We start from the raw sequence: 27,130 nt of genomic DNA, 5'->3' as shown, positions 1-27,130 counted from the left end.
GTACCCCACCAACCAGGGGTTTGGAGGAGGATGTGGGTGAGGTGCAGGGAGTGAGGAATGGAGTGGGCTGAGCCAGTGCGGGCTGGCAAGGGAAGGAGGATAAGATCTCAGGCACTCAGCTGCAAGGGGAGCTGCGTGCTGGGGGCAGTGACACTTGTTACATGGGGGCCACATCATCTACAGCAGGCCCAGGGCAGTGGTCTGTGGAAGGCAGCCAGAGGAGGGACCAATGCTGAGGTCAGAGACAAAGCCCAAGAGCTATTTAGAGAAAGAAAAGAAAAGAAAAAGAAAAATGAAACTACTGTGCCCCCACCCCCAGAAGAAGGGGTCTGTAGCCCCATCGGGTGCCTTATTGATTTGGGTCTGTGCCTGCCTTTTCAGGGGGTGGTCCCAGTGTGCTTAGGACTATGCCAGGTGGACTCTGGATGCTTGTGTGATCACCGTGGCATTGGTCTGTTTGGGAAGAATTATGAGGCTATGACCTCACGGGGTTTACTGGTGAGGGGTGACTAGAGCTGAAGTCTGGAGACACAGGTCACTTGGGGCTTGTAGGGGCAGCAAAGTCCAGAAAGACACTAGTCCCCTAGGAGCCCAGTGTGAAGAAGTGGGAGGAACAGAGGGGGCCAATTTTTCTGGTGAGGGTCTTGGGGAGCAGGACAGGCTCCTGGCCTGTAGGCTTATACATTTAGTTGTCCAAATTCACTGCGCATCCGCTAAGTGTCAGGCACCGGATAGAGATGAAAGACACTGTCCCCGAGATAGGCTTGGACAGTTCCCAATCCAGTGAAGAAGACAGAAGTGCACCCATGAAGAGCTGGGCCAGGGGCCCATGCTGATATATGAGAAGTGGGAGGGAAGGAATCTGGGCTCCCCTTGGCTGCTGCTCCAGTGGTGGGTGGAGAAGCAGTTCCCAGAGGTGAGGGAGAGGAGGTGGTTACAGCTTCCTTGCTGTGATGACAGTGTCCTTAGCTGGCCCTGCTGTATTCCAGCCTCACTTGTAATTATACTCACTACCTTGGGAAGGTTTATTGCCCTCAGAGTTGGCTTCATGTCTGAATTCAGCATGTCCCTTCCATCATGAAGTGGATGGGCCAAATAGAGCTCTTGCCATTTCTCAGAGGAGGAAATGGGGTCCTTGAGAGCTTTGGGGTCCAGGGTCCCTCCAATGTTTGGGGACAATCAGGTTGAGAGCCCAGGAGACGTTCAGGGTTTCTTTATGCCACCTGGCTACTCCTCCCCTCCCTAGGCACAGTACATAGGTAGCATTAGAGCAGCTTTTAAGCTCCCATCTCTAATGCAGACTCTTAGGTGGGGGGAGATATATTGTTTTCCCTGTTGTCTGCCCCCTACCTGGCCTCTCTGCCACCCTTCCCAGCTGTGAGACTGAATCCAGGGCCCTATCTGAGTAGCAGAGCTGGCCTCTCTGGGCCTGGGTTGTCCCTCCAGTGGAGTTCAGGGCCTTGGGCTAAGCCATTTTGCTTCCTATTTCTGAATGGTCCAACTCCTCTGTGAAGTAAGCATAGATTTTAAGAGATCCCTTGGGGAAAGATTAATTGATTCGGGGGCCTGATGCTTGCAGTTGGCATACCTGTCATGGACACAGGGTGCTGGGGGGGGGTCACTTTAGTCAGCATGGGGGAATCAGGGAAGTTTCCTAGAGGAAGTGGCCTTGCCCTTTGAAACATGCCGGCCATGTTTGAGTTAGCAGGCCAGCAGGTGAAGGGCCAGTGGTCTGCAGAGGGACAGTTTTTGTAAGAGCCTGAAAGTGAGAAAGAGCACATTTCCTGGTTTGCTGCACTGTGTGGAGGAGAAAAGGCAGAAGGAAAGGGCAAGACCGGATGCTGTTAAGGACTATGTTATCTTACCTGGTAGGGAGCCAGTAAAGGCCGCTTAAGTGTTGGAGAGGCTGAGATCATCAAAGCCACAGCAGAACAGAGTGGTTGGAGGTGGGCAAGACTCCCTCCAAGGAGGTGAGTTAGCACTTGCAGCTGAAGGAAGTTTAGCTAGCACTGGCTTGGAGAGAAGGGGATGGTGCGAGGGAAGGTGAGAGGCAACAGGGTTGGATGTTTCTTAGCCCTGGAGCAGAGGTGGGGGAATGAGACGGGTTCCCACGTGTCTGGCTGGAGCCACACACCTACTGAGAGGGACACAGGAAAGGACAAATGTGGCGGCAAGTGTGAGGTGCCCAAGCTGGACCCGGAGTGGAGCGAGCCAGCCTCCAACTCTATATGAGCCTACTGCTCAGGGCTGAGGTACAGGCTGGAGATGGGAGCTGTGGAGGGGAAGGGAGGGATCCAAGGGCAGGCTAGCAGTTAAGACTGAGAAGAGACTATCAGAGGTCAGAAAACCAGATGGAAGTCTTGGGGGGGGGGGGCGTGGGGATGAGGGAGAGCAGGCCAAAGGAAGTAGTGATCCAAGTGTCAGCTCCGAAGAAAGCTCAGTAAGTTGAGGGCTGAGGGGTTGGCAGACTTGAGCAGGAACACTTGTGATGGGCTGGCAGGGCCAATGTCCTGTTCGGATAGGTTGAGGAATCAATGAAATGTAAGAACTTCTAGAGACAGAATGCAGTCTACATGCTTGGGGTGGGGGGCTGGGTGAGGAGGAAGGGGAGATGGGACGTGGCTGAGGGTGGATGGCTGGTCGAGGACCAGTCCTGTAGCCTGGAAATCTCCAGTCCTGAGAGAATGGGGAAACTGGAAGGTTGGTCAGTCCCCCAGGGAAGGGTTATAATATGGAAGAAGGAGGGGTGGTATAGAAGTGGCCCTGGTAAAGCCTGGCGGTAGGTGCAGGGAAGGCTGTGGGCCAGCAGGCTTCTGAGGAAAAGTGGATAAGGGGGGAGGCAGTGGGGTGAGTGAGGAGAGCAGTGAGGCAGGAAGAGGGGTGCATGGCCTTGGCCATGTAGGGCGGCCACCACCAAGTGGTGGTTTCTGTCCAGCAGGCCTGCTGGCCCGGCAGAGAATGTGGCCCCATGGTTTCGTTGTGCTGCCTTACCCCTTCCCATCATGCATCTCCTTTCTGTCTCCACAGCCCCCACCCTGTGAAGCCGCTCAGTGCCGCCTCCCTGGAGGGCAGCCCAGACAAGAAGCAGTCCCGCTCCAGTCTGAGCACAGCTCTGAGCAGTGGGCTGGAGAAGCTCAAGACAGTCACATCTGGCAGCGTTCAGCCGGTGGCTCCAGCCCCCCACGTTGGCCAGACTGTGGACACTAAGAGGCTCAAGGTGAGACCCAGCCCAGTGCCTGGGGGTGTCAGACCAGACACGTGGTACTGTGGAGAGAGGTCAGGCGTCCTGAGGGCAGGAGCGGGGTGCTAGGCAGAGTGGAGGGAAGAGCAGGCCTGGTCACCCATGCCAGAGCTCTGAAGCCAGCTAGGCTGTCTCTTGCACTGGAGGCAGAGGCCGCTCTGGGGGTGGGGAGGGGCTTGTAGGGGTGAAGCCTGGGTGTGAGTGGGCAGGTGGGCTGGTGGGCCCGAGGCTGCCCTATTCACTCTCATCCCTGGCCTCAGGACTCAGGTGTGCTGGACCAGTCGGCCAAGTACTACCACCTGACCCACGACGAGCTCATCAGCCTGCTCTTGCAGCGAGAGCGGGAACTGAGCCAGCGGGACGAGCATGTGCAGGAGCTGGAGAGCTACATTGATCGGCTGCTGGTGCGGATCATGGAGACCTCACCCACACTGCTGCAGATCCCCCCGGACCCCCCTAAGTAGCCCTCCTCATCCCTGCCCAAACAGGACTGGCGTGCCCTCCCTCCCGCTGAACTCACTCTACCTAGGCAGGCTGCTGTCTGTCCTCCGTTGTCACTTGCTCCCCTCCCTCCTGCCTCCATGAGGGTTGCCAGAAGGGGGACCCTTTGGACTCCGATTGGAAGCATCAGGTTCCGTGTACAACGTGTGTGTCTTTGGGAGCCCTGGGTCTCTCCCACCTACCTATTTTCGTATCCCTTAGTTTCGGGGGTTCCAGGGAATTGGAATGAAGGCTTTAGCCCTCAAGTCAGAACAGGGGGGTGCTGCAATTTGATGCGGCATCCGAGACACACTTTATTACCCCACAACAATGGTCAGTCATCTCATCCAAGGCTAAATCTTTATTCTCATCTGCCTCCAGCCCCTGGAGGGATTACTGGGGCTGTGGTAGGAACCAAGCTGCCCATTTTGCAGTTACGGGAGCCTCATGTCTGTTCCCGTGAGAGCAAGGAGCCTATGTGATCTGGTCTTGTGTCTGCTGTGTCCTGATGATGTGTGTTTCCAGCAGTTTGCAGAGCGAGTGCCGTGTGGATGGAGGGAGATGATGTGTCTTTCAGGCTACCCCCTCCTTCTCATCTTCCCAATGAGTGTCACGTGTGAATGTGTGGAGAGCTGGGGCAAGTGTGGGGAGAGCACCTCCTTGCACACCTCCAAGCTGTGGGCCCCTCCATGGGCCTCAGGGCTTCGGGGTGCTTATGCTGGGGATCAAGCCTCCACCTTTGTTTTTGTTGCCTGTCCAGATGCCAAAACTCTGATTCTGCAGGGTTTGAACTTTTGGAAACCAATTAAAATGTGCCTTTTGTGGGTGGGGTCAAGAGCCTCTGGATGTAGACCTCTCCCTCTGCTTGGTGGCCCCCTCCCTTCCTGTTGAGCACATGGGGCCAGATCTGTCAGGGCCCAGAAATGGGAAAGGAGGATGGGTCAGCCTTGCTGTGCCCTGTGCCCCTCCCCTTGAATTAATTTCTGTTAAGGGTTTGGCGAAGCTGCCACTGTTCCTTTAACTTTCTTGCCACCTTCTTCCTCCTCCCTCAGCCCCAACTAAGAAGGGCTCCTGTCATCCACTAGCTGCTCTCCCAACCTGTCCCTCCTGCCCCATGGCCTTGCCTGGCTTGGCTGCAGTGCACCTTGAAATGAAGTGTCCGTCCTTTGGCCCAGCCCCTGGTTTGCTTGCAGAAAACATGGCAGGCTTCCCATGGCATCTGAAGGGAACCTTTAGTGACTTGGGGTACTCTGCTTTAGCAAAGGTTTTGGGGTGAGGAGGTGCTGAAGGAGGATACTTCTGGCCCAGCAAGGAGGTAGAAGCTTCGGACAGCCCCTCTAGGACTGCCTCTTCTTCCTGAGAGGGCCTCTGTGATCTCTCTGAAAGCCTTGGAAGGAGATACGCTCTGTGGGTGACTACTTCTGCCAGGATGAAGCAGAGCAGCTCCCCACATGAGGGGAAAGCCCCTATGTTATCTACTCTAAAATTTACCCATCAAAGCTGAGGAAAGTGTCCACAGGTGTCTAGGTCTTGGGTCATGCTTTCTGGGGGTTCATTTGGGGTCACATAGGTGTCTCTTCTGGGGGGAAGGGGAGCACTCTTCCACTACATATTCTTTTGGGATCTACTCATTACCAGCCCTGACCCCATCTTCTGCTCGTCTTTGTGAGCCTCCAAAGTGCCCGGGGCAAGGATGTCTCTGAAAGGGCTTTGAGTTGAAGCCCAAGATTCTGGTTGGCTGTCTCTGCTCCTGGCCACAACTTTGAGATTTGCAGGTGGGGTGGGCAGAGAGCAGGCACGATTCTGCTTTGCTGTTTGTCTTCCTGGTTGTAACTCCTGTTGATAAAGAGCTTGTTCTTCATGTTTTGAGCACTTTATGAAGAATAAAAAGTTCATATACTGCTGGTGACTCTCTTGTGTTCCTGCTGCGATTAATGAAGGAAAGGAAGCTTCCCTGGGGGAGAAGGCAGGTGATGGGGTTTTGGGGATGTCACCACCTCCGTCTTAACACCAGGGGCAGCAGCACAGTGTTGCCCAGTGGCTTGGATTCAGTCTTTTCTTTGCCAACATACCCACATTTATGGAGTACTGTGGGGGAATATAGGGGGAAAAAGACTTGGTTCTTAATTCTGAGATCACTTAGTCTAGTTGGGAGCATGTGCTTCCCATGACTTCTTAGCACCTCTCTCCAGCTTTAGGAATATAGTCTGTTTCTGGTAGTCCTTGTTGATGGATGAGGAACTGACTTCTATAGATCATGCATTGTTCGGAAAGACGAGCAGGCATGGGCCAACACTGTACCTCACCATGAGATGAAGGACCTAAAACAGGGTTCCCTAAGGTCAAAATTATTTCTACTGACCTCTTGGACAGTAAAATAGGCAGCTTCCCCTTCCCTCCCCCCAGCCTGGCTTGCTGACCAAGTAATTCAGCTGGGAATCTTCTACTCTGTTCTGCACAAGTGTAGTGCTTGCTTCGGCAGTACATATACCAAAATTGTTCTGCACAAGCGCGTTCATTATCCTTGCTAGTGTCTTGCTCTGTGATACGGATTACCCTCTCTTACCTAAGGTCCTTGTAGTGTTTAATAAACACTACTGAACCCGACTCCCCACTCCCAGTTCTCTTCCTGCTTGGGAATTAAGCTGGGGAGGTATCTTCCTTAGTTAGACAAAGGAAGTGGAACATGCCGAGGCTCTTGAAGCTCCCACTGCTTAACTCACATAGTCAATAAATATTTGAGTCCTTGTTTTCGAGTCCTCCTAAGCTTGGCACTGAGTACTTAGCAGTAAATCAGAAAGTCACACCTCCTGTCCCATGGACCTTATACCCACACATATGGAAACACATATGTAAAGCCATCAATGACTGTTAAGTGTGCGGGCTGCAAAAAAGTGTCAGATACTATAGGAGCATATAGTGGGTTTTGTGGCAGTAAGGTAACGGATCGGGAAACGCAATGTTTAGGCTGAGGTCAGGAGAGCCAGAGTCAGGCAAAGATAAAAAGTTAGAGTTTTCTGGGTACAGAATTGTTCAAGGGTCAGGGGCGGGGAGCACGCTCCTGGAACTGAGTGCCAGGGTGGCCGGAGAGCACAAGGGGAGGGGCAGGGTAGCGACCGAGGAATCTGCACGAGGATTGATTCCGCAGTGCAAGTCCTTGCAGAAAGCCTTCCGGGAGTGACCCTACCCCTCGGGGCCCGGGTCGGACCCGCTTGAGTAGGGCTCTTCTGGGCTAGAGCTTCAGGAGAGATGCCCTCCGCGGCCAAGCTTCCAGGGGCAGGTAGCCGGCGAGGGGAAGCCCCGACCTTAGAGTCGTACACGCACACTCTTCCCATACTGCCGAGCCCTGCAGAACCGGCGGCGGGAACCGAGACCGGGTCTGAGTCCGTGCAACTCTCCGCAGTCCAGGGTTGCCAAGCGCCGTGACGAGAAAAACTACGCTCCCCACAAGCCCTTGCGCCTCCGGCTCGCTGCGGTTGCTTATGGCCAATCGGGAGAAGCAGCTGTGGCGGGGGCCGAGGAGGGACATTTTAAAAGGGCCGGAGATTGCAGGCGTCAGTGGCCATGGCGGATACAGCGACTACAGCATCGGCGGCAGCGGCTAGTGCCGCTAACACCTCGACCGATGCACCTCCTTTCCAGCTGGGCAAACCCCGCTTCCAGCAGGTGAGGGCCGGGCTACGGTCTGAGGGTCGGCGGGTGGCCCAGGGAGGGCGAGCAAACTCCTCTCCAAAACCCCCTTTAGTCCCGGGGTCTCTGACCCGCGGCCACCGGGGAGCCGGCAGCTACTGCCTCGGGGACCTCGGCTACAGCCGTCCGTCTCCCATTGGCGAGCGGGAGGGGCGAGGACTCCCACCGCGGCTCCCCATTGGCCGCCCGCGCCGTCACTCGCCGGCCGCCCGCGCGCTCCAGCCTTGCCCGCCCGAGGCGCTCGGCGATTGGCCGCTGCGGGTCGCTGCCGGGGCTCGGGGGCGCCCGGGTCCGAGCGGCTGCTGCAGGGTCGCTTTGGGCTGTGCGGCCCGCCGCTCGCGGCGGAAAGTTCGGCCGCGGCCCCGGAGGACGACTTGGCGTGACAGAGATGCCTTCCAACTTTCCCTGGGTGGGGGCTGGCATTCTTGCGAGCCGCTGCGGAGCTCCCCGGGCAGCGCCCGGTGCACCCCGCGGTCCTGCTCCCAGCCCTCGACCCCACGCCGGGCCCGCAGTGCGCGACGGTTTAGGGCCCCCGGCCGAGGGCACCCCGCGGCCCGGCGACCCCTGTCCCTTCCGGCCGGGGGTTCGCTGACGCAGCGAGTTGGTCGGCAGGTGCCGGCGGGGATGGAACGAGGATGTGCGGGGAGAGGCGGGTGCGGAGGAAACGCTGTGTCATCCTCGGGGGCCACGGGCTGTGGCGAGAGTCCGCGTACCCGGGTCCCTCCCCCTCCCCCCCGGAGCCCCCTCCCCCGCGGGTCTCGGCACCCGGGTCCTGGCGCCGCCGAGCGCGCGGCTCCGTCCGGCCCGGCCGGTCTCTGCGGACCGGGGTGACAGTGGCCCTTCTATTCGGGGGCCCCCGACGGGGCCACGGAGATGGGGCTCGAACCCGCGGGCGGGACCTGCGGCCGGGACCGAAGGCTCGGAGGGGCCGTTCCCACGCCTCGGGCAGCCTCTCGCCCTCCGGCCTCCACCGCCTCCAGCGCCGACCAAGCGGACTTTAGTAGGAGGAGGGCAAAGAGGCTCGAAAGACGCGACCAGGGCTTGCCTGGGGTGGGGGCAGCGGAGGTGGACGGAAAGAAGTTTGCAGGAAGAAAGAAATTGTACAAAGGTCGGTGTGGTGGTTTTTTGTCTGTGTGTGTTTCGTGTTTGCTTTTTTTTTTTTTTTTGGATGGTGGTGGTTGTGTGGGAGAGCGACTGGTTCCAGCAAAGTGGTGCACCGAGCTTTGCTGATAATTAAGGAACTGCCCCCGCCCCCGCTTCCCCAGCCTTCTGAGAGAATGTCCTTACTGTTTTTAAAACAGGACTTTAGTTCCTTTAAAAAAAAAAAAAAAAGGAAAAACCATCTCAGCATGTCGATGTCCGAGGCGAGACAGGCATCTACCTGCCAGTGTAGGATGCCGCCTTGGGCCGGACTGTCAGGGGTGCTTCTGCCTGGACCCCGGCGACCCTTCATTGGCTGTCCCCCTTTCCCAGCCCTCCACACACACATTCTACTCATTCTTCAAGGATCATGCAGGCCCCCTTCTCTGGAAACGCTTACTCCCTTTTTCCTGTGGTGTTACCCCTGGTGGGAGATCACTGACTCTCTCCTGCTTCCCACTTTGGCCACCCCAAATGGGATCCTGTTAGGGCACCCTGAGTGACACTCTGTCCGGTGTTCCTCTAATACTAATGTGTGGTTACTTGTTCTCCTCAACACTGGTGTGCATCTTTTGAGAGAAGGAGCTGATCTTGCCCTTCCTTGTCTCCATCTTACCCCGAGGTGGGGCTAGACACATGGTCATGTGCTGAATAAAGATTTCTGGGTTGTCTTTGTTCTGGTACCTGTTCTGGGACATTCAGTCACACAACACACAGTTGTTAAGAACTTCCCAGTGGCTTTGGACTGAGGCCTTTGCTGTGATCACTGCTAGAGCCATAAATGCACATTTGAGATCACTCCATTCGGCCATTGTTGGTCTATCTCTTTTTGGCACAGTTCTTGAGGGCAGTAAAAGTGTTCGTTGTATTTGCTCTGGAAGCTCCCTTCCTCCAGCATAGTGACCTGCATAAAGCACAGTGGAGGTGGTTGTCCATGTTAAGGAACTTCTCTCCGCTCCCTGGCACCCCCCTGCTCCTCCCATACCACTCCCTGCTGTGCAGGCAACCCAACTGCCACCCAGTTGACTCCCAAGAAACTTGCGAGTCCCTGCATACTTCTCTTTCTCTTCCTCACCCTCCAAATACAACCAGAGGCACAGACTTCTCGTCTCTTAAAACAGCTCTCAAATTCACTGGTCTCCCCTGCTGGAATCCTAGACCAAGCTACCATTATCTATCTATGTCCTGAGCCACTGTGGAAGCCTAACAGGTCTCCCTGCTTCCACTCTGGGCCCCTTCCAAGGCCTCCTTCTACTTGGCAGTCTCAACAATGCAGGTCTGATCAGGTGACTCCTTCCCCTCCACCCCCACCACACGCTTAAACACTCTCTAGTGGCTTCCCCCTGCTTCTGAGATAAAGACCTCACTTTTGAAGGGGCCCCAAAGTCCCTCATGGCCCACCCCAGGTGACCTCTTTTTCCTGAAATCAGACCCCCACCCCCACCCTGAAGCTTCGTTTCCACCATACTAGCTGCTTTCAGCCACTAGAACCCTGAATGGCTCATAATCCAGGGTTCAATTCCCAGAGCCCACTCCAGGGATACCACCCTCAGTTCCCAACTGGTCTCATTGCTTTCTGCAAGCCTGGGTGCAGAAGTCTTTTCTTACCCCCGTAGTGTCACCCCAGGGCCTTTCTTCCATCCTTCAAGGATCTCTGTGCAAGAGGGCTGGGGGAGAAAGGATGTTGAGTAGTGTCAGAGGGTAGAGAAAGATGGCTTGCCTTGCTGGGCTTTGGTCTCTGACCATCTTTTCCTCCATAAGATGATGATAGTAGCCAAACATTGTTCCAACTTTTTGGTATATTGAACTTATTGAACTTTCACAACAACTCTATGAGTCAGATACAATTATCCATTATATGATAGGTGAGGAACCTGCAGCACACAGGCAAATTAACTCACTTTCTAGGCATTCTGGCTCCAGGATCTTTGTTTTATTAAGGTTTGCAGACATTCAAAAGTGGAGACAGTCATCAAAGAATGATCCACTCGTCACAGCATCAACAATTGCCACTGTGAGGCTAGCCTCATTTCATCTATATGCCCCCAATCCCAACGAATGAATTATTTTATTTTTTTAAAGATTTAATTTACTTGAGAGGGAGAGAGAGCACGCACAAGCAGGGGGGAAGGGGCAGAGGGAGAGGGAGAAGCAGGCTCCCTACTGGGCAGGGAGTCCTGAGTGGGGAGCCCAACTCACTCAGGGCTCTATTCCAGGACTCTGAGATCATGACCTGAGCCAAAGGCAGCTGCTTAACTGACTGAGCCACCCAGACGCCCTCCAACCAATGAATTATTTCAAAGCAATGCCCAGTCAATCATTTAGTTGTACCTGCTTGTAGGTATCTTTAAGAAATAAGGACTCTTTTAAAAACATTTTTTTTTTTACTTTAGAATAATTTTAGATTTATGGAAGACAAAAAGATAACAGAATTCCTGTATAACTCGAACACTATCATTTCATATGACCCTGGTATAGTTGTCAAAACTAAGAAACCAACTTTGGAACATTGCTATTAACTATACTTCTAGACTTTACTGGATTTCACTATTTTTTATGCTAATGTTCTTTTTCTGTTCCAGGATCCCATCCATGATCCCACAGTACATTTAGTTGTCATGTCTCAGCCTCCTCTGGTATGTGACAGCTTCTCAGACTTTTCGTTGACAGTTTTGAGGAGTAATGGTCAGGCAATTTGTAAAATATCTTTCAATTTGGGTTTGTCTAGTGTCCCTCATGGTTAGACTGAGATTGAGTTTTAGAGGAAGAATATCACAGAGGTGAAATGCCTTCTTTCTCACATGGTATCAGAGGGTTTTTTTTTTAAATTAATTTTAACATAAGCACAGTGCGATTAACACACCTAAAATAATTATTTTAAAACCAGTCACAATTTGTCTTTGTCTATTTGGGCTGCTATAACAAATACCTTAGATGGGGTAGCCAACAAACAACAGAAATTTACTTTTCACGGTTCTGGAAGCTGGAAGTTCAAGATCAAAGTACCGGCAAACTCTGATGAAAGCCAGCTTTCTGGGACACCTGGGCGGCTCAGCGGTTGAGCGTCTGCCTTCAGCTCAAGGCGTGATCCTGGAGTCCTGGGATCGAGTCCCACATTGGGCTCCCTGCATGGAGCCTGCTTCTCCCTCTGCCTGTGTCTCTGCCTCTCTCTCTCTCTCTCTGTGTCTTTCATGAATAAATAAATAAAATCTTAAAAAAGAAAAAAAAAAAAAAAAGAAAGAAAGCTGGCTTTCCAGTTCATCAGCTGTACCTTCTAGCTATAGCATCACATGGTAGAAAAGTTGGAGAGATCTTTCTGGGGTCTCTTTTATAAGGGCACTAATCCCATTCATGAGGGCACCTCCCAAAGGCCCCACCACCTATACCATCACTTACACTCATATTGGAAGTTAAGATTCAACATATGGGGGGATCCCTGGGTGGCACAGCGGTTTAGTGCCTGGCTTTGGCCCAGGGTGCGATCCTGGAGACCCAGGATTGAATCCCACGTCGGGCTCCCAGTGCATGGAGCCTGCTTCTCCCTCTGCCTGTGTCTCTGCCTCTTTCTCTCTCTCTCTCTCTCTTTCTCTCTCTCTGTGTGTGTGTGACTATCATAAATAAATTTTAAAAATTTAAAAAAAAAGATTCAACATATGACTTTGTGTGTGTCTGTGTGTGGGGGGCAGTACAAACATTTGGTCCTTTGCAGTATTCACATTTCCATGATTGTCATACCATTTTTTAAATAATTGGTTTGTTTGAATCAGAAACCCAGAAGTCCACACATTATATTTGACTCATGTATTGGTCCTCCTTCTCTGTCTCTTTCTTTTTTTCTATTTGTTGAAGAAACTGTGTTGTCCGTCTTGTAGAGCTTCTCTCATGCTGAACATGGCTAATGGCAGTTCTGTGGTATTATTTAACTTGTTCTTCTGTCCCCTGTTGTTCCTATAAATTAAAGGCCATGCCTTTTATTTTTTAAGATTTATTTATTTATTTGAGAGACAGAAAGAGAGGGAGGGAGAGAGGAGGGGGAGGGGCAGAGGGAGAGGGAGAATTTTAAGCAGAGTCCACCCTCACCACCCTGAGTTCATGACCCGAGCCGAAACCAAGAGTTAGATAATGAACCGACTGAGCCACCCAAGCGCCCCTCAGTCCATGCTTTTAACCACTGCCCCATATTGTCTAGTGAAGGGGAAGAAGACAATAGGACAGCTCCTCAGGAAGCTCTGTGACCTGTGTTCTTCCTCCTTTCCTTTTCCTGCTCATTTGCTCTCCTGAACGTGCTTTGGGCCCAGACAGCATTTTTGGCAAACTGGGTCCTAGGACAGGGAGCAAATACATGTGCTGCTTTCCATTTGTGTTTTAGTCTACCCAGAAATAAGTTGGATTTTTTGGTTTGCTTTATTTTTCAACTTCCTTGCTCCTTTGGGAGAGTCACTTAGCTGCTAGGCTGACAGGGGGTGTGAGTGTGCTTTGTGTGTGAATGGGAGACTCAGAAATGAACTGAGGCTGCATAGCAGGTGGGTTGCGCAGGGCTCCTTGTGGGGGAGGATCTGGCTGGAACAGGAAAGTGCACTCTTCATGTCCAGGATGAGAGCTGTGTGAGGGCTGAGAACTGGAAGGTGGGAAGGAGGTTTCTTATACAGTTTGCCTGAACTCAGGTTCCAGAATGATGATGCCTTGCAGGTAGTTATGTGTCTTAATCATTTACATCCTATAGGCTGGAGAGTGACTGTCTCCCAGGCTGGTCCTGGAGGTGGTTTGTGCTGCAGATAGGGTCAACATCTTCTAGTCCAGTGACTCTCAATCCCTGCTGCCCATTAGAATCACTTGGGCGGGTTTTAAATGGACACCAATGCCTGGAACCCACCCCAGCCAATAGAAGTTGAATCCCTGGGTGGAAGACCTCCTTTGGGGCTGCCCAGTGTTTCATTGCACAGCCTGGCTAAAGACTGCTGAGGTGGCTCAGCCTTTTTGCATTTGGGCTATATAGGTTTAGTGCCTATTTTACTCCTGATCTGGAAGAGCTGTGACTTCAACGTCTGGTATAGGTATATATGGAGGGCTGCCAGTTTCCTTCAGGCCTTGGCCCTCAGCTGCTGCACCCAAGGCCTGCTGTTCATGTCACAGGTCCTGCTGAGAAGAAGCTGACTCACCTTTCTTGTGAAGGGAAAGAGAAGGAACCACTTGGCTGACTCCTTGGTCCGGTAAAGAAGGCAAGGGAAAAACATCCACTGATTGATAGGGAGAAAGATGGGAGCTGAATTTTGGAGGGGAGGAAAAAAAAAAGCAGACACTGAAAACTTTCAAGAAAATAAAAATGAACTCATCCTGAGAGACTAAGACCCTTCTCTGCCATTTTTCAGTCTGAAATGACAGACATCTGTCTGATTCTTCTACAAAGAATCAGCAGTTCTCACCAGGACCTGCTGCAGCTGTAAAGTGTCCCAGTTACTTACTTCTTTGAGTGACCACACCTCCTTACTCATCGTGCATTTGCGTTTCCCAAGACTAAGGGTTGCCAGCAACTTTGCTGTTTAAAATAATGAATAGGAATGAAACATCCCCCTCTTGATAGGTGTGTCTAAGTCACTAGGACTCAGAGAATTAACCCAAGGGCAGTGCTTCAAATAGGCAGTTTCTGGACACAACATTCCACATTTATCTTAATTTTATAGTTTCCTTTTTTTTTTTTTTTTAAAGATTTTATGTATTTATTTGTGAGAGACACAGAGGCAGGGACACAGGCAGAGGGAAAAGCAGACTCCCTGTGGGGAACCTGATGTGGGACCCAGGGATGATGCCCTGAGCTGAAGGCAGATACTCAACCACTGAGCCATCCAGGCATTCCAATTTTATAGTTTCTAAGGAAACCAGACCCTGTGTCCATTTCTCAGTCCAGACCTAGATGGACCCCCTTCCCCAAAGCTTTGCTTTGCTTTGAGCCTATTTAAAGCACTGTGTCCTTTGATTTTTACTCCATCTTTGCCCAGAATTCTATACTGACTCGATTTTTCCTTTTGCTTGGTGATGCGTCCCACAGTTCCTCTGCTGTGTGGCCTCCCTCACTGCAGTGAGTCAGGAGACGTGACTTTGTCAGACTGTAAGTTTGGCCCTGGGCCATACCTTTGATGCTTCATTTAAGTTCTCATCATGGTATTTCGTAGTTCTTTGTTTTTCTTGAGGGACCCGGCTTCTCGAACACTTGCTCACTGTGATGGATCCTGAGTCCAGCTCAGAAAAAGGTGAGGATATCTGTGGAGCAAAGTGTTTGACACAGGACCATCTCTCAGTGGCCATGGTGGAGAGTGATGCAGCGGGCCAGCAGAGCTAGGACGGGATGAAGACAGTGCCAGACCACAGGGCAATCAGAGGCTAGACATCTCCCCTGGACCATCTTCAAGAGGTTGCTTCCCACTGGCTGCTCCCCTTCCAGGCCCTCACCTCTGGCCCTGCGTTCCTCTTCCCTCCTTGGGCCACTAACTGCCATACTGTTGCGCCTTTCCATCCCTAGTCTCTCCCTCGGAAGCCCTGCCTGGGCTCCATCCCTTCTAGACAGCCTTCAGGCCACAGGCTGCTCACCTGCCCACTTATTCATTCTTGTGGCAGGTATGCTGCTGAGGCCCCTTCTAGGTGTGAGACAGGAAACTAGGAGCCACAGAGCATGAGGATATGGAAAGAACATCCAGAAGCCTACCTCCTTCAGGATCTTGTAATCAAGTAATATATTAGATAGTATTTTAAATTAAATATATATTTTTAAAAAAGAATATTCTGTATATTATACAGAATGCTGATTCTTTTTTCATTTTAAAAAGAAATAAAAATCATCCCTATTCCTGTTACCCATGAGGAACCTGCTTCTCTGTCTGCCTATGGCTCTGCCTCTGCCTCTCTTTGTGTGTCTCTCATGAACAAATAAATAACAAAAAAATCTTTGAAAAAATACCATAGACTAGGTGGCTTATAAACAACAGAAACGAGTTTCTCACAATGGTGGGGAAGTCTAAGTTCGAGGCACTAGCAGATTCGTTGTCTGGTGATGGCTTGATTCTTATGTCACAGGCAGCAATCTTCTGTGTTCTTACACGGTGACAGGAACCAGGGGGCCTTCTGGGGTCTCTTTTACAAGGGCACTAATATCATTCGTGAGAGCTCTGCCCTCATCTAACTGCTTCCAAGAGGTTCCACCTTGAAATACCATCACATTGGGTGTTCATTCGTGAACATGTGAATTTGGGGAGGGGTACAAACATTTGGTGTCTAGGAATAACCTCAAGTATAGTTATGACATTCAGAAATCTAATATTGATAGAACACTTTTATTAATCAATGATCCCTATTCCAATTTTGTCCATTGTCTCAGTAATGTCCTTGAGAGTATCTTCCCATGATACAGTCCAGAATCACATATTACATTTAGTTGTCTTTCTCTTTAGTTTCCTTTCATGGGGACCAATTCCTCAGTTTTTGTCTTCATAACATTGACATATTTGATGAACAAGGCTGGTTATTTTATGGAATGTTCCTCAATTTGGGTTGGCCAGATGTCTACTCATGATTAGATGCAGTCCCTCCAGAATACTATTTGAGTGACATCATGAAGTTCCCAGGTGTCACATCCAGAGCCACATAATGTCCATCTGCTCCTCTTTTGTCCTTTTAACATGTCCCCATCATTCTGTGGGCTGGCAGTTTCATTACTTTCTGGGACAAAAAGATGAACCAGTTTCATCTTGTCTCTTCTCTTCCCCAGCTCTGGAGTCTGTCACTTCTCTAAGGACCCCTGGATTCATTCTAGTAGAACAGGGTCTGGATGTCATTCTGTGTCTTTGCTATTCACATACTGTCCATCTAGCTCTATTTATCTCCTTGTTTTTTAAATTGGAATTACTCTAGTTGTATGCATTTCATGAAACCATAATCATTTTTTCATGTCATAAATTCTGAAAATATGATTTTAGGTGGCTTCATAGTGATCAATTGTATGAATGGACCATTACTTACTGAACCATCCATCTTTATAAAGAATGCAGTGGTGGGCATCGTCAGCATGTACATCTGACCACACCTTTGAACATCTCTAGTTGTTTCCTTAGACTAAATATTTAGGGGGAAATTTTGCTAGGATGGCAGTGTGAGCATTGTGTATAAGTGGGGAAATGGTTTAGGCCATTTGAGTTATAAGATGTTAGAGCAGCAACTGTTGTAGTTAAGGACTAGTGCCAAGGCTTGATCTGGTCTGTGAATGTGGAGGTAGGGGGTGGAGAGGGTGGGTGCTCCATGCAAGGGGTGAGCAGAGAGTGGAGGCAGCATGGGGCGTGGTATGCACAGAGGACTATTGCAGGATTTTTATTGGGAAGAGAAAGTAGCAGAAGTTGGCTGTAGGGTCTGGTGTCCTAATGAGCAAGGGAAGGGAGGGAGTGTAGAGGCTTCTGCTTCCTTCACCAAGCAGAGGATGGTGCTGAGGGAGCTGTGGGGTTCCAGGGAGGATTTGGGGCAGAGCCTGGAGTGTAGTGAGGCATGAACCCCCAGTGTTTGCAGCTTCCCCTTTGTCCTCCAGCTTGGCATCTTCTTACCCCCTTGAGCTTGGCTTTTTCCCTATGGGAAGAGGGCCCAGTAGCAAGGTTACTCGTTGCTCGGTTTCCTTTCATTGTGGGCTAATGTCTGTGGCCTGCTTTGCACAAAGCCCTCCTTTTCAGGGGCCCCTGCTCTGGGGCGAGGCCAGGGCAAGCAGGCCCCTGTCCTGAGCTTCATAGCAGCTCCAGGCCTATGGGTAAAGAAGGGCTTGAAGGCTGTGAGCTGGGTACTGTCATGCTTGAGTTTTACCTGTGGGGAGCTTTCTCTGGGGGCGGAGCCTAGGCTGCACCTTGGAGAGGGAACTTGCATCACTTGAGAGGTCCAGAGCAAGGTAGGGAGGCTGTGGTACCCAGGAAAGACTGGAGAGGGCTGGGCCCAGACCTCACCTTCAGCCTGTGTGTTTACTAGTGCTTGGGAACTGGAGAAGGCTTAGAGCGAATCTCAGGGATTTGGGAGAAGGGAGAAAATGGGAGACCTTTTGAAGAGGACCTGGGACAGTCATCCAGTGTCTTAATGGTCTGTATGAGTTGACATTAGAAACCCTTCAGACCTTGGAAAGCTGTCCTCAAGTCACTAAGAAGTGAGGCCTCACTGGCAGTCATCAGTGGGGAGTCCTGGGGGCTGTGGGACCCCAATGGTAAGGGTAAGCTCTGGGGTGTGGTCCTTAGGGGCTGGAGGATGGTTGATGGCAGCTGATCTACTTTCTTCTCCCACCCCTTCTCCAGACATCGTTCTATGGTCGCCTCAGGCACTTCTTGGATATCATCGATCCTCGCACGCTCTTTGTCACTGAGGTAAGTCATGGGTGTCACTCTCAGCGGAGGCCCTTTGTCACTGTAGAAGATCCATGGGTCATCTCTGTGTATACTTTATACACATTGTCTCATTCCATTTGCATCTTACAACATCCCTTCAAAGTAGATATACAGCATCATTATTATTTCCAAACTCTAATAAAGTTGTTACCCAGTACATGAACGACACACTCATTACAAAGTTCAGATGGTACAGGTGTGTTACAGTGGAATGAAAAGTATCCTTTATATACTCTCAGTACCCAATTCCCTCCTCTTGCAGCTAATGTTAGGTTTCTTAAGGTGTAGTTTACCTTTTGTATGTGCACCGTTCTGAGTTTTGACAAACATAATCATGTATCTGCCACCACTATGAGACTGTAGACACTTCCATCACCCTATGATGTTCGTGCACGCTCATTTATAAAGTTGCTCTCCCCTGCTCCTGCCAGCCTCTGGCAACCACTCATCTGTTTTCTGTCCCTACCATTTTCCTATTTTAAATGTCATATAAATGGGATCCTACAGTATGTAGCTTTGTACATCTGGCTTCTTTTCCTTAGCATGATGCTTTTGAGATTCATCCATGTGGCTGCATGTATCAATAGTTGGTGACCTCTGATTGCTGAGTCGTATTCCGTTTAAAGGACTTTGCAGAATTTGTTCATCTACTTGTTGACGAACACCGAAGCTGTTTCCAGTTTGGGGCTGTTATAAATAAAATACTATGAGCATTCTTTGTGTGGACATATTTTATTTTATTTTTGTTTGATGCTAATATTCTATCTTTATGACACTATTGCAACCAAATTGGCTTTACCATCTTGGTTTTAGTAGATATAGAAGACAATGGATTACCATCTTTATTGCTGTAATGTGTTAAGCATTATATCTTAGTAGAATCTAGTTTAATTGTTTCAGGTAGAAAAGTAATCTGAGTTTCCTTTTTTTTTTTTGAGTTTCCATTTTGAATATGTTTGGACTAAAACAATAAATTACCAATGTCTGCAGCAAAAAAAAAAAAAAAAAAAGAAAGAAAAAGAAAAAAAATTCTTTTAAGTAAATAACTAGAAAGGGACTGCTAGCTCATATGGTAACTGTGGTAAATGTACGTTTAACTTCATAGGAAGCTGCCAAACCATTGTTGAGAGTGGCCCTACATCTGCAATGTTCCAGTTGCTCTATATCCTTACCAAGATGTAGAATTGTCAAATTTAAATTTATTGCCAGATTTGTTTCAGCCTTCATAAGAAGTATGTTTTTATAGGTTTTGTATGTGTATAGCAGTGCATGCACATATAAAATATGTGAAATATTTTTGAGCACTTGAGCAAATATTTGTTAAGCACTTACTGTGAGCAAGGCAGGTTTGCAAGTGTTTTACATGCATTAGCTCATCAAGATTAACTCAAAGCAACCCTACAAAGTAGATATTCTTTTTTTAAGATTTTATTTATTTATTCATGAGAGACACAGAAAGAGAGAGAGAGAGAGGCAGAGACATAGGCAGAGGGAGGAGAAGCAGGCTCCATGCAGGGAGCCCGATGTGGGACTCAATTCTGGGACTCCAGGATCACACCCTGAGGCGAAGGAAGACGCTCAACCACTGAGCCACCCAGGCATCCTGGTGAATATTATTCTAAGTTCCATTTTACAGATAAGGAAGCAGAAGTTAAATCATACACACATGGTGCTGGCTAATGGTGGAGCCAGTGTATGATCCAGGTAAGCTTATTTCCAGAACCCTTATTCTTAACCAGTTTGCATGCTGGTCGGGTAACAATCCCAAGATTACTCAGGTGGCAGAGGGCCTGAGCTCTCATGCTGGGTCCCCACATATCCCAAGGAAAGACATTGAGCCTTTGAGTTGGCTTACCGTGTTGGCAGCACTTCTCCACACATCTTCTCTGTATTGAGCACTGGCTTGCCTCAGCCCAGGAATGGATCCCTCTGGGAGGTAAAAGTCATGATAGAAAGCAGCAGAAGGCCTTCTGGGCACCTGGGCCTAGAACAATCCCAATGGGGCCTGGGAGAGTAGCCCAGTAATGTGAAAAGTGGGAATTACCCTGATATGTGGTTTACTACTGGAACTCAGCATGGACAAAGGGCTCAGGTACTTTACTGACTGACTTTACCTGCCCCTTTTAAGGTCAAGGCTGCTGTACTCTGAGCTCTGTCTGGATTCTCCTAAGGAGTCATCAATGTGACTATATAAAAGTTTGGAAAAGCACCAAGCTAGAGAAACTACTTACCTGGCCTAGGTTATGTGTCTTTTTAGAAAGCTCTGGAATGGTGCAAAACTAGATACAGTTGTAACATAAATCCCAACAAAAATGCCACCTGCTTGATGGAAAAGACCACAGAGGCCAGTGCTTAGCTCAAAGGATAGGTGCTAAGGGTGTGTTTGAGGCACAGTGAGAAATGGTGGAGAAAGACAGAAGGTCAGGAGGTACTTCAGGCTCCCCAGATTACTACAAGTAGGCAGGGGTTTTGAGGATGGTTGGACAGCTATAGGGCGGTATGCCAGCTGTGCCAGGGGCCTATATTCTCCTTCCTCTCCAATCCATCCTCTTTTCATTCCCAGACCATTTCATTTCCTCTTCTCCTTGTGCCACATCTTTCTTGCATTTTGAATGGTCCCAATATTCCTGTATATCACTAAGCCCTTTTTGACTTGTTTCTCCTATCAGCAATTGACATGACAAAGCAACTTAACTATTTACTGGCCAGAAAATAAACAGTACAGCTTTAATTTTGAAATATTTTTCAAATTTCACACGTCCCCTCCCCTCATCAAAGATTTGGTTAGGCTTCTCAGAAAGACTCACACCCCCCATCCCCTTGCTCCCTGGTCGGGGACTGTTTCCAGCACTACATGCTGGTCTTTTGGAAAGTTTTTGTCCATAGATCATCATCAAAGCCTAAAAACTCTGGAAGGTCCATTACTCACTGGTTCTTGCCCAGGCAGGTTGCTTAGTAAGGCCATCTACAGGGAAGCAATGAGAAATTAGAAGCAAAGAGGGGAGTTACCTGAGGCTGTCCCCCATGAACTGTGGCACTTCCAGGAGGGTCAGGTTCCTCTTCTGCTGGACTCAGTCCATAGACCATGACTAGTATCTACAGAGCACTGTTTCTCTCTCAGGGTCCTTGGCTGGTGCTCTGGGAGGGAGTGTGGGGTGGCAGGCACCCAGCTGGAAGAGATCTGGACAGACCTGTTTTCCCGTGACGGGGATAGGTTTGTGGAGACATGAAAAGGTGGTTCAGGAAACTGGAGATTCTTGAGATAGAAAGATCCTGGGCAGCTTGAGCCATCTGGTGACCTGGTTCTGAGAGGCATTTGCTGAGTCGATGGATAGACACATCTTGAGAGACTTTTGCAGCAATTTGTTTGTCACTTATAATTGACCAAGCTTTAAAAAGATTCCAACCCTTGTATGTGTAATGAGGCGTAGGAAATTTTATTCACCATAATTTCTCTTAGGAAGAAGGCTGTCTTTGTCATAAGAACGTCTTGAGCAAGGCGTCAGAAGAGGAGGTTGGTCTGCTTGACAGAGGGGGAAGAATTGTGGTTTTCGATCCTGCCAAGAGAGGAGAGAGAAGGAAGGAGAGGGAGAAACAGTGGGAAGGAAAGCAAGCATCTGGGATGAGCTGAGAGGCCTGTGACTGGGGCTATCTTGAGACTGGTCATGACTACTGGGTGGTGAAAGTTGTTGATGTGTTGTACCATTCTCCCCTCCACCATCATTCCTGGGAAGTTGCCAGTAAAGTCTGCTTGGTTCTTGAAATTTCTGCAAGAGTAGACTATTTAGGGGATGGATCTTGAGGAGCTGTGAGTCTCCTATCATGGTGCAGTGTGTACAGGATCAGCCCCAGCTTTGGCTTTGCACCTAGGTCATGGAATTAGATCTAGATCTCTAAGGGCAAGGTTGTACCAGCTGACATCAAAGTTACTTTTAATTATGGGCTGAAGATGAAAGGAATTTGCTCTTCTAAATTCAATAATTAAAATAAATAAATAAATAAATTCAATAATTATTTAAGGGAATGAATGGTTGACAGATTATCATCCTGAAGGTCAGGGAAAACTACCTGGAATATTAGTGTTAATAACATGAACTCAGTGTAGGATAGACTAGATAAGTAATTATATTGATGTTGGAAACCAGGGTTCTCACCATGAAATTAGGAGGATATAGATCCGGAGGAGGGGAAAGGACAAAGGATTACATGATATTATATTGAATTGGAAGTGTGGAATATGAACTCGTGGCACACACACACACACATTTATGTTTATAATTTCCCAGTTTCCTGGCTCTGCTCATTGAAAGGGCATAGAAGCAATGGTACCTGGTAACAGTGAACACATTTAGCACTCAGATCTTGGTTTCTAAATACCGCTACCTACTAAAAGAAACTGAAGCTTCTTGGAGAGGTGGCCAAATCCACATCTGGGACAGGGAGAGCTGCTACAGAAAGTAGGAGGGCACTCATGAAATGATGGAGACGCAGGAACTGGCTTGAAGGGACCCCCCCTCGTGACATTTGGGGAACTTTGAACATTAAGAAGAATGAAAACAGTGGTTATAACACACTAAATAATCATAATAGTAATAATAATAAATCTGCAAGTCAATAATAACAATAACATGAAGGAGGAGGAGGAGAAGTCCATGAATCTGTAGTAATACTAATAATTACTAACTTTTAGTAATACTAAAAGTGTGGGAGAGGAAAGCTGGTCTTCATCGAAGAATGTCAGCTGATAAATGTAGAAGGAAAGAACCATTGTGTAACGCTCAATGAACTCACTGACTCTGACCAGAATCATCAGTGGATGCTACTTGCATAGAGCAACGAGTTGTAGGGAAATGGGATATGCGTATGCTCTCAAGTAAGTCTCACCCTGAAGAGGAGTTAGCAAAGAGGACAAGTTACCTTTACAGTAAAGAGCTCAGAGGACACCACTTTAGCCAGGTGACCAAACTTAGCATCACTGGTGAAAAAATCTGACATTATGTGCCTTCTGATGTGATATGATTCTTGCAGTAATCCCTAAATACTGGAATACATGAAAGGCTAAAGAAGAAAATAAAAACAACTCATAATCCCACCTGCCAGAAATTGTCACCATTGACATTTTGCTGTATGCATATTTGCAAAATTAGGATGATTTATATAATATGTGTGTGTACGTGTGTGTGTGTGTATACTCTTTATATAGAATATGTACAGAGAATCATATGATATATATGTTTGCATAACACTCTTTTTTCCATGTAGCATATCATGAGCATTTTTCCTTGTTATTAAATGTTATTTCAAAATATATCTAATAATGACCTAGTAATCCATCATGTGATTATTCTGTAAAGTACTTAATAATTTTCTCTATTGTGACCCACTTGGGTGGTTTAAGTCTTTTGCCATTATAAATAATATTGCAATAAATATCCATGTACGTAAATCTCCCCATATTTCTTTTTATTTTCTTTGCATAAATTCCTGGAAGTAGAATTTCTGAACATAAGACATTTTAAGGCTTTTGATATGTATTGCCAAATTGCCCTGTAGATTATGCCAACCTGTAGCAAGATCATATCAGTTTATAATCTCAATAATAGTGAGTGATGATGTCCATTTATTTATTTTTATTTTTAAATTTTTCACCAACTAAATTTTTTTTAAAGTAGGCTCCATGCTGGGCATGGAGCTCAACGTGGGGCTTAAACTCATGCCCTGAGATCAAGACCTGAGCTGAAATCAAGAATCAGATGCTGGGCAGCCCGGGTGGCTCAGCGATTTAGTGCAGTCTTCTTCAGCCCAGGGCGTGATCCTGGAGGCCTGGGATCAAGTCCCACATCAGGCTCCCTGCATGGAGCCTGCTTCTCCCTCTGCCTGTGTCTCTGCCTCTCTCTCTCTCTCTCTCTCTCTCTCTCTGTATCTCTCATGAATAAATAAATTAAATCTTATAAAAAAAAAAAGAGTCAGAAGTTTAACCAACTGAGCCACCCAGGTGCCCTTCAACTAAATACTTTTTTTAAAATACTTTTTAATTATAATGTTTCTCTACACTTTAAAAGAATTTCAGTATAGTTAATATACAGCATTAGTTTCAGGTGTACAATATAACAATTCAACAATTCTATACATTACTCAGTGTTCATCATGATAAATGTACTCTTAATCTCTTTGAGGATGTCCATTTAAACGCCTTCTAGACAGCATCGATATTCTAATTTAAAAATCTTTAATGGAATTTTTAATTAAAAAATAGCCAAATGTCAGTACCTTTATACATTTTAAGCTCTTGCGTATCTGTATGAATTTTTTGGCCTATTTATTACCCTGAACATTTCTTACTTGCTTTTTTTCATTAATTTCCAAGTCTTCATAATTTTTAATTTTTTACTTATTCTTATTTTTTATTTTTTAAAAAGATTTATTTATTTATTTTAGAGAGTGAAAGAGAGAGATCACGAGCAGGAGGGGCAGAGGGAAAGGGAAAGGGAGCGAGAATCCCTAGGAAGACTCCTCGCTAAGCACGGAGCCAGATGTGGAGCTCTATCCCTGGACCCTGAGATCATGACCTGAGCCAAAACCAAGAGTCTGGATGCTTAACGGACTCTGGAACCCAGGCGCCCCCTTTATACTTTTTAAAAATCAAAATTTAAAGTCTATATAACTGTCCCTCTTAGATGCTTAGATCTAACACATAGGTGGCTTCCTATCTTTTGCTTTTCCAAGAAAAATAGTCTTGGACCTATCACTTTTCACTTCTGCTACATTTATTTTCTAGAATAAATTCCCCAGGGGTGCCTGGGTGGCTCCATGGGTTAAGTGTCTGTCTTTGGCTCACTCAGGTCAGAATCCTGGAGTCCCAGGATCACGACCCACCTCAGACTCCCTGCTCAGCTTGCTTTCCTTCTCTCTCTCAAAATAAATAAATAAAATCTTAAAAAAAAAAAAAAAATTCCCCAGAGTAGGCTACCCAGGCTGGAGGGCTGATTGTTTCTAAAGTTTTTGAGATAACCAGACAGATTTATTTTCTAAAGGGTTGGACCTTCTATTATGCTGCCAGAATTATATCTGTTTACCTCTCATGGGCCACCTGAAAGTGACCACAGGTCAGCCACAGGAAAGCAGAGCCTTTCCCTAGGTGCCCCTGGTTTCCCCTTCCCTTGGGCCTCCCTGAGGGTGCCTGGGGCCATGGGGAGCCAAGGACCAATCTCAGCACAGATGTTTAACCCTGTGGGTCCCAGGACTGCCAAGAGGAAACAAGAAGGGGCTTGGGAAGGCTAAGGGAAGACAAGAGAAGGGCTTGAGAGTCTATCTGCCTATAAATCATCATCCCCAAGTCAATCATGCCCCAAGTCCTAGCGTTTAGAGCCACAATAAAAATGGTTCAGGCCATCATTGTGGCCAAGGTGAGAATGATGGTTCTGCCTTGGGCAGGTGCAAGACTGACCCAGGTGAGAACAGGTACTGAGCAATCAAGGCATGATGTGACATCAGCTGCTGCCCTCCCCTCCCCCTGCCTTCCATCAGCCATCCCTGCTTCGTTCTCTCACGCATTCACCATTGTCAGTTCATTCCCCCGGCCCCTGATGCTGCCTTTTTTATTTTTATTCTTTTAAAGTTCTGCAAGCATTGAGATTCCCAAAGTCTCCCTTTTGCCTGAAGTGCCCATGTTTGAATGCTTGTTTCTCTGTGTCAGGCTGGGCCTGGCTTTGAATGAGAGTAAAGAAGGCCCTTCCATTTCTTACCAGAGGTGCCCTGCCCCCCTAGCTCTGGGGGATGTAGGCATTGCTGTGAAATCACTGGGAGACCACCCTTCTTTCTATTACTGTTACGAGAATAATAAGGTCTTCCATGCTGATGTTTTGTGGAAATGGCCCAGAACTGGGACTGAGGGGATTTGGGGTTTCTAGGTTGCCTTCTGCCTGCCCCTCTGTGACCCTGGGCATGGAAATGCCCTTCCTTTTTCTGGTCCCGATTATTTCAGAGAGGGGGTGGCCTAGATGGTTCTATGATAGATGCATACAAAGGGGTGTTCTTATCCATATCCTATGTGAATAGGGCATGGTCTCTTGTAATTCTGGGATTCTGTCCAACGAGCATCACCATCGAGCGACTTTGGTCTGTGGCTTTGGAACCTGGATTCCTAACCCTGACCATAGCCTTCACCTCTCCCCCAACAGCCTCAATGACTCATTTTTGTTAAATCTCTCTTATGCATAGCCCCATATAAGAATGGACAGGGGTGAATGGGTCCTGTGGATCCGCAGATGTACCTGAAACCAGCACCCCCGTCACTGCACTGCACAATCTCTGTCAGATAACGGGGACACACAGGTGCTTAAGTGGTTGGGAACCTCAGAGAGATGCAAACCAAATAAATGCACTCTGACTATTCAGAGGCAAAGGAGAACATTTCTGGAAGATTCGTGAAGATGGCACTGAGCCTGGAAGGATAGATGGGGATGGTCATAGACTGTTGGGGAGCAAGAGGGTCCTGATAAAGTGAACAGTATGAATCAGGTCAGGAGGTGGGAACCTGCAGGCACCACCCGGACAGGGAATGGTCCCTTACCGGAAGTGGAGGTGAGTGCTACTCATCCTGTCAGGTGCTATCATGGCCAACATGTATTTAATATATTAAATATTATTATAATACATTTTTATATCATTTTGACATCCTCTCTTAGCCAAGCAGGGATTCCATACAGTCTGAATTTAGTTTGAGGGTGGGCTATGGTGCCCCTCTCCCCACAAAAAAGATTAGTTTTGTTTTTGATGACTCTTTCCCCAGCTTTCCTTTTTGTGTCCTGCTCTCTCTGACCACCACCCTAACACCCCATGCCTGCCCCTCTGCTTCCTCCTACCTCTCAGGACTTTGGGGCAGGACCCTTGGATCCAGATTTCTCCTCTGTTCAAATTCTCTGCCCTGGAGCAGACCTTCCAGGTGCCAGTGTTTCCAGAAGGACCTTCTGGAGACCATGCCCCAGTCAAATACAAGTAGACAACCTCAAGGTGACACTCTAGCAGGTGAGCTAGAGGCAGGCAAACCAAATGAGGGAGTCTGAGAAGCAACCTGGGCCAACCCTTCCCCTGGCCCAGGGCTCTAGAGAAGGGCCTGCAGCCTTTCATCGGCCCTAGCTCCTAGCTGCCTTTGCATTCAGGGCCTGGCTGCCTCTTTGTT

General features: G+C 48.4%; 2 protein-coding genes across 16 annotated transcripts in view; both read left to right on the top strand.

The window, feature by feature from the left end:
- RAB11FIP5 (RAB11 family interacting protein 5) overlaps positions 1-5,623 on the top strand; it is a 36,805-nt gene extending 31,182 nt beyond the window's left edge. For all 4 annotated transcript variants that reach the window (XM_072769806.1, XM_072769803.1, XM_072769804.1 and 1 more), the window contains 2 exons: positions 3,028-3,217; positions 3,502-5,623. In XM_072769806.1, coding sequence (XP_072625907.1) covers positions 3,028-3,217; positions 3,502-3,705 — 394 coding nt within the window. In that variant the 3' untranslated portion in view covers positions 3,706-5,623. The remainder of the gene's footprint in view (positions 1-3,027; positions 3,218-3,501) is intronic.
- Positions 5,624-6,864: 1,241 nt separating this feature from the next.
- SFXN5 (sideroflexin 5) overlaps positions 6,865-27,130 on the top strand; it is a 122,677-nt gene continuing 102,411 nt past the window's right edge. The window contains exons 1-3 of one of the 12 annotated variants that reach the window (XM_072769816.1): positions 6,865-7,387; positions 11,134-11,187; positions 17,860-17,928. In XM_072769816.1, coding sequence (XP_072625917.1) covers positions 7,286-7,387; positions 11,134-11,187; positions 17,860-17,928 — 225 coding nt within the window. In that variant the 5' untranslated portion in view covers positions 6,865-7,285. Of the gene's footprint in view, positions 7,388-8,176; positions 8,520-11,133; positions 11,188-17,859; positions 17,929-27,130 lie in introns of those variants that run through there. The other 11 variants (XM_072769814.1, XM_072769815.1, XM_072769808.1 and 8 more) reach the window with 11 other exon arrangements.

The sequence above is a fragment of the Canis lupus genome, chromosome 12 (assembly GCF_048164855.1).
Source record: "Canis lupus baileyi chromosome 12, mCanLup2.hap1, whole genome shotgun sequence".
NCBI lineage: Eukaryota > Metazoa > Chordata > Mammalia > Carnivora > Canidae > Canis > Canis lupus.
Note: the sequence above shows the minus strand (reverse complement) of the source record. Positions and strands in the feature narration are given on the sequence as shown.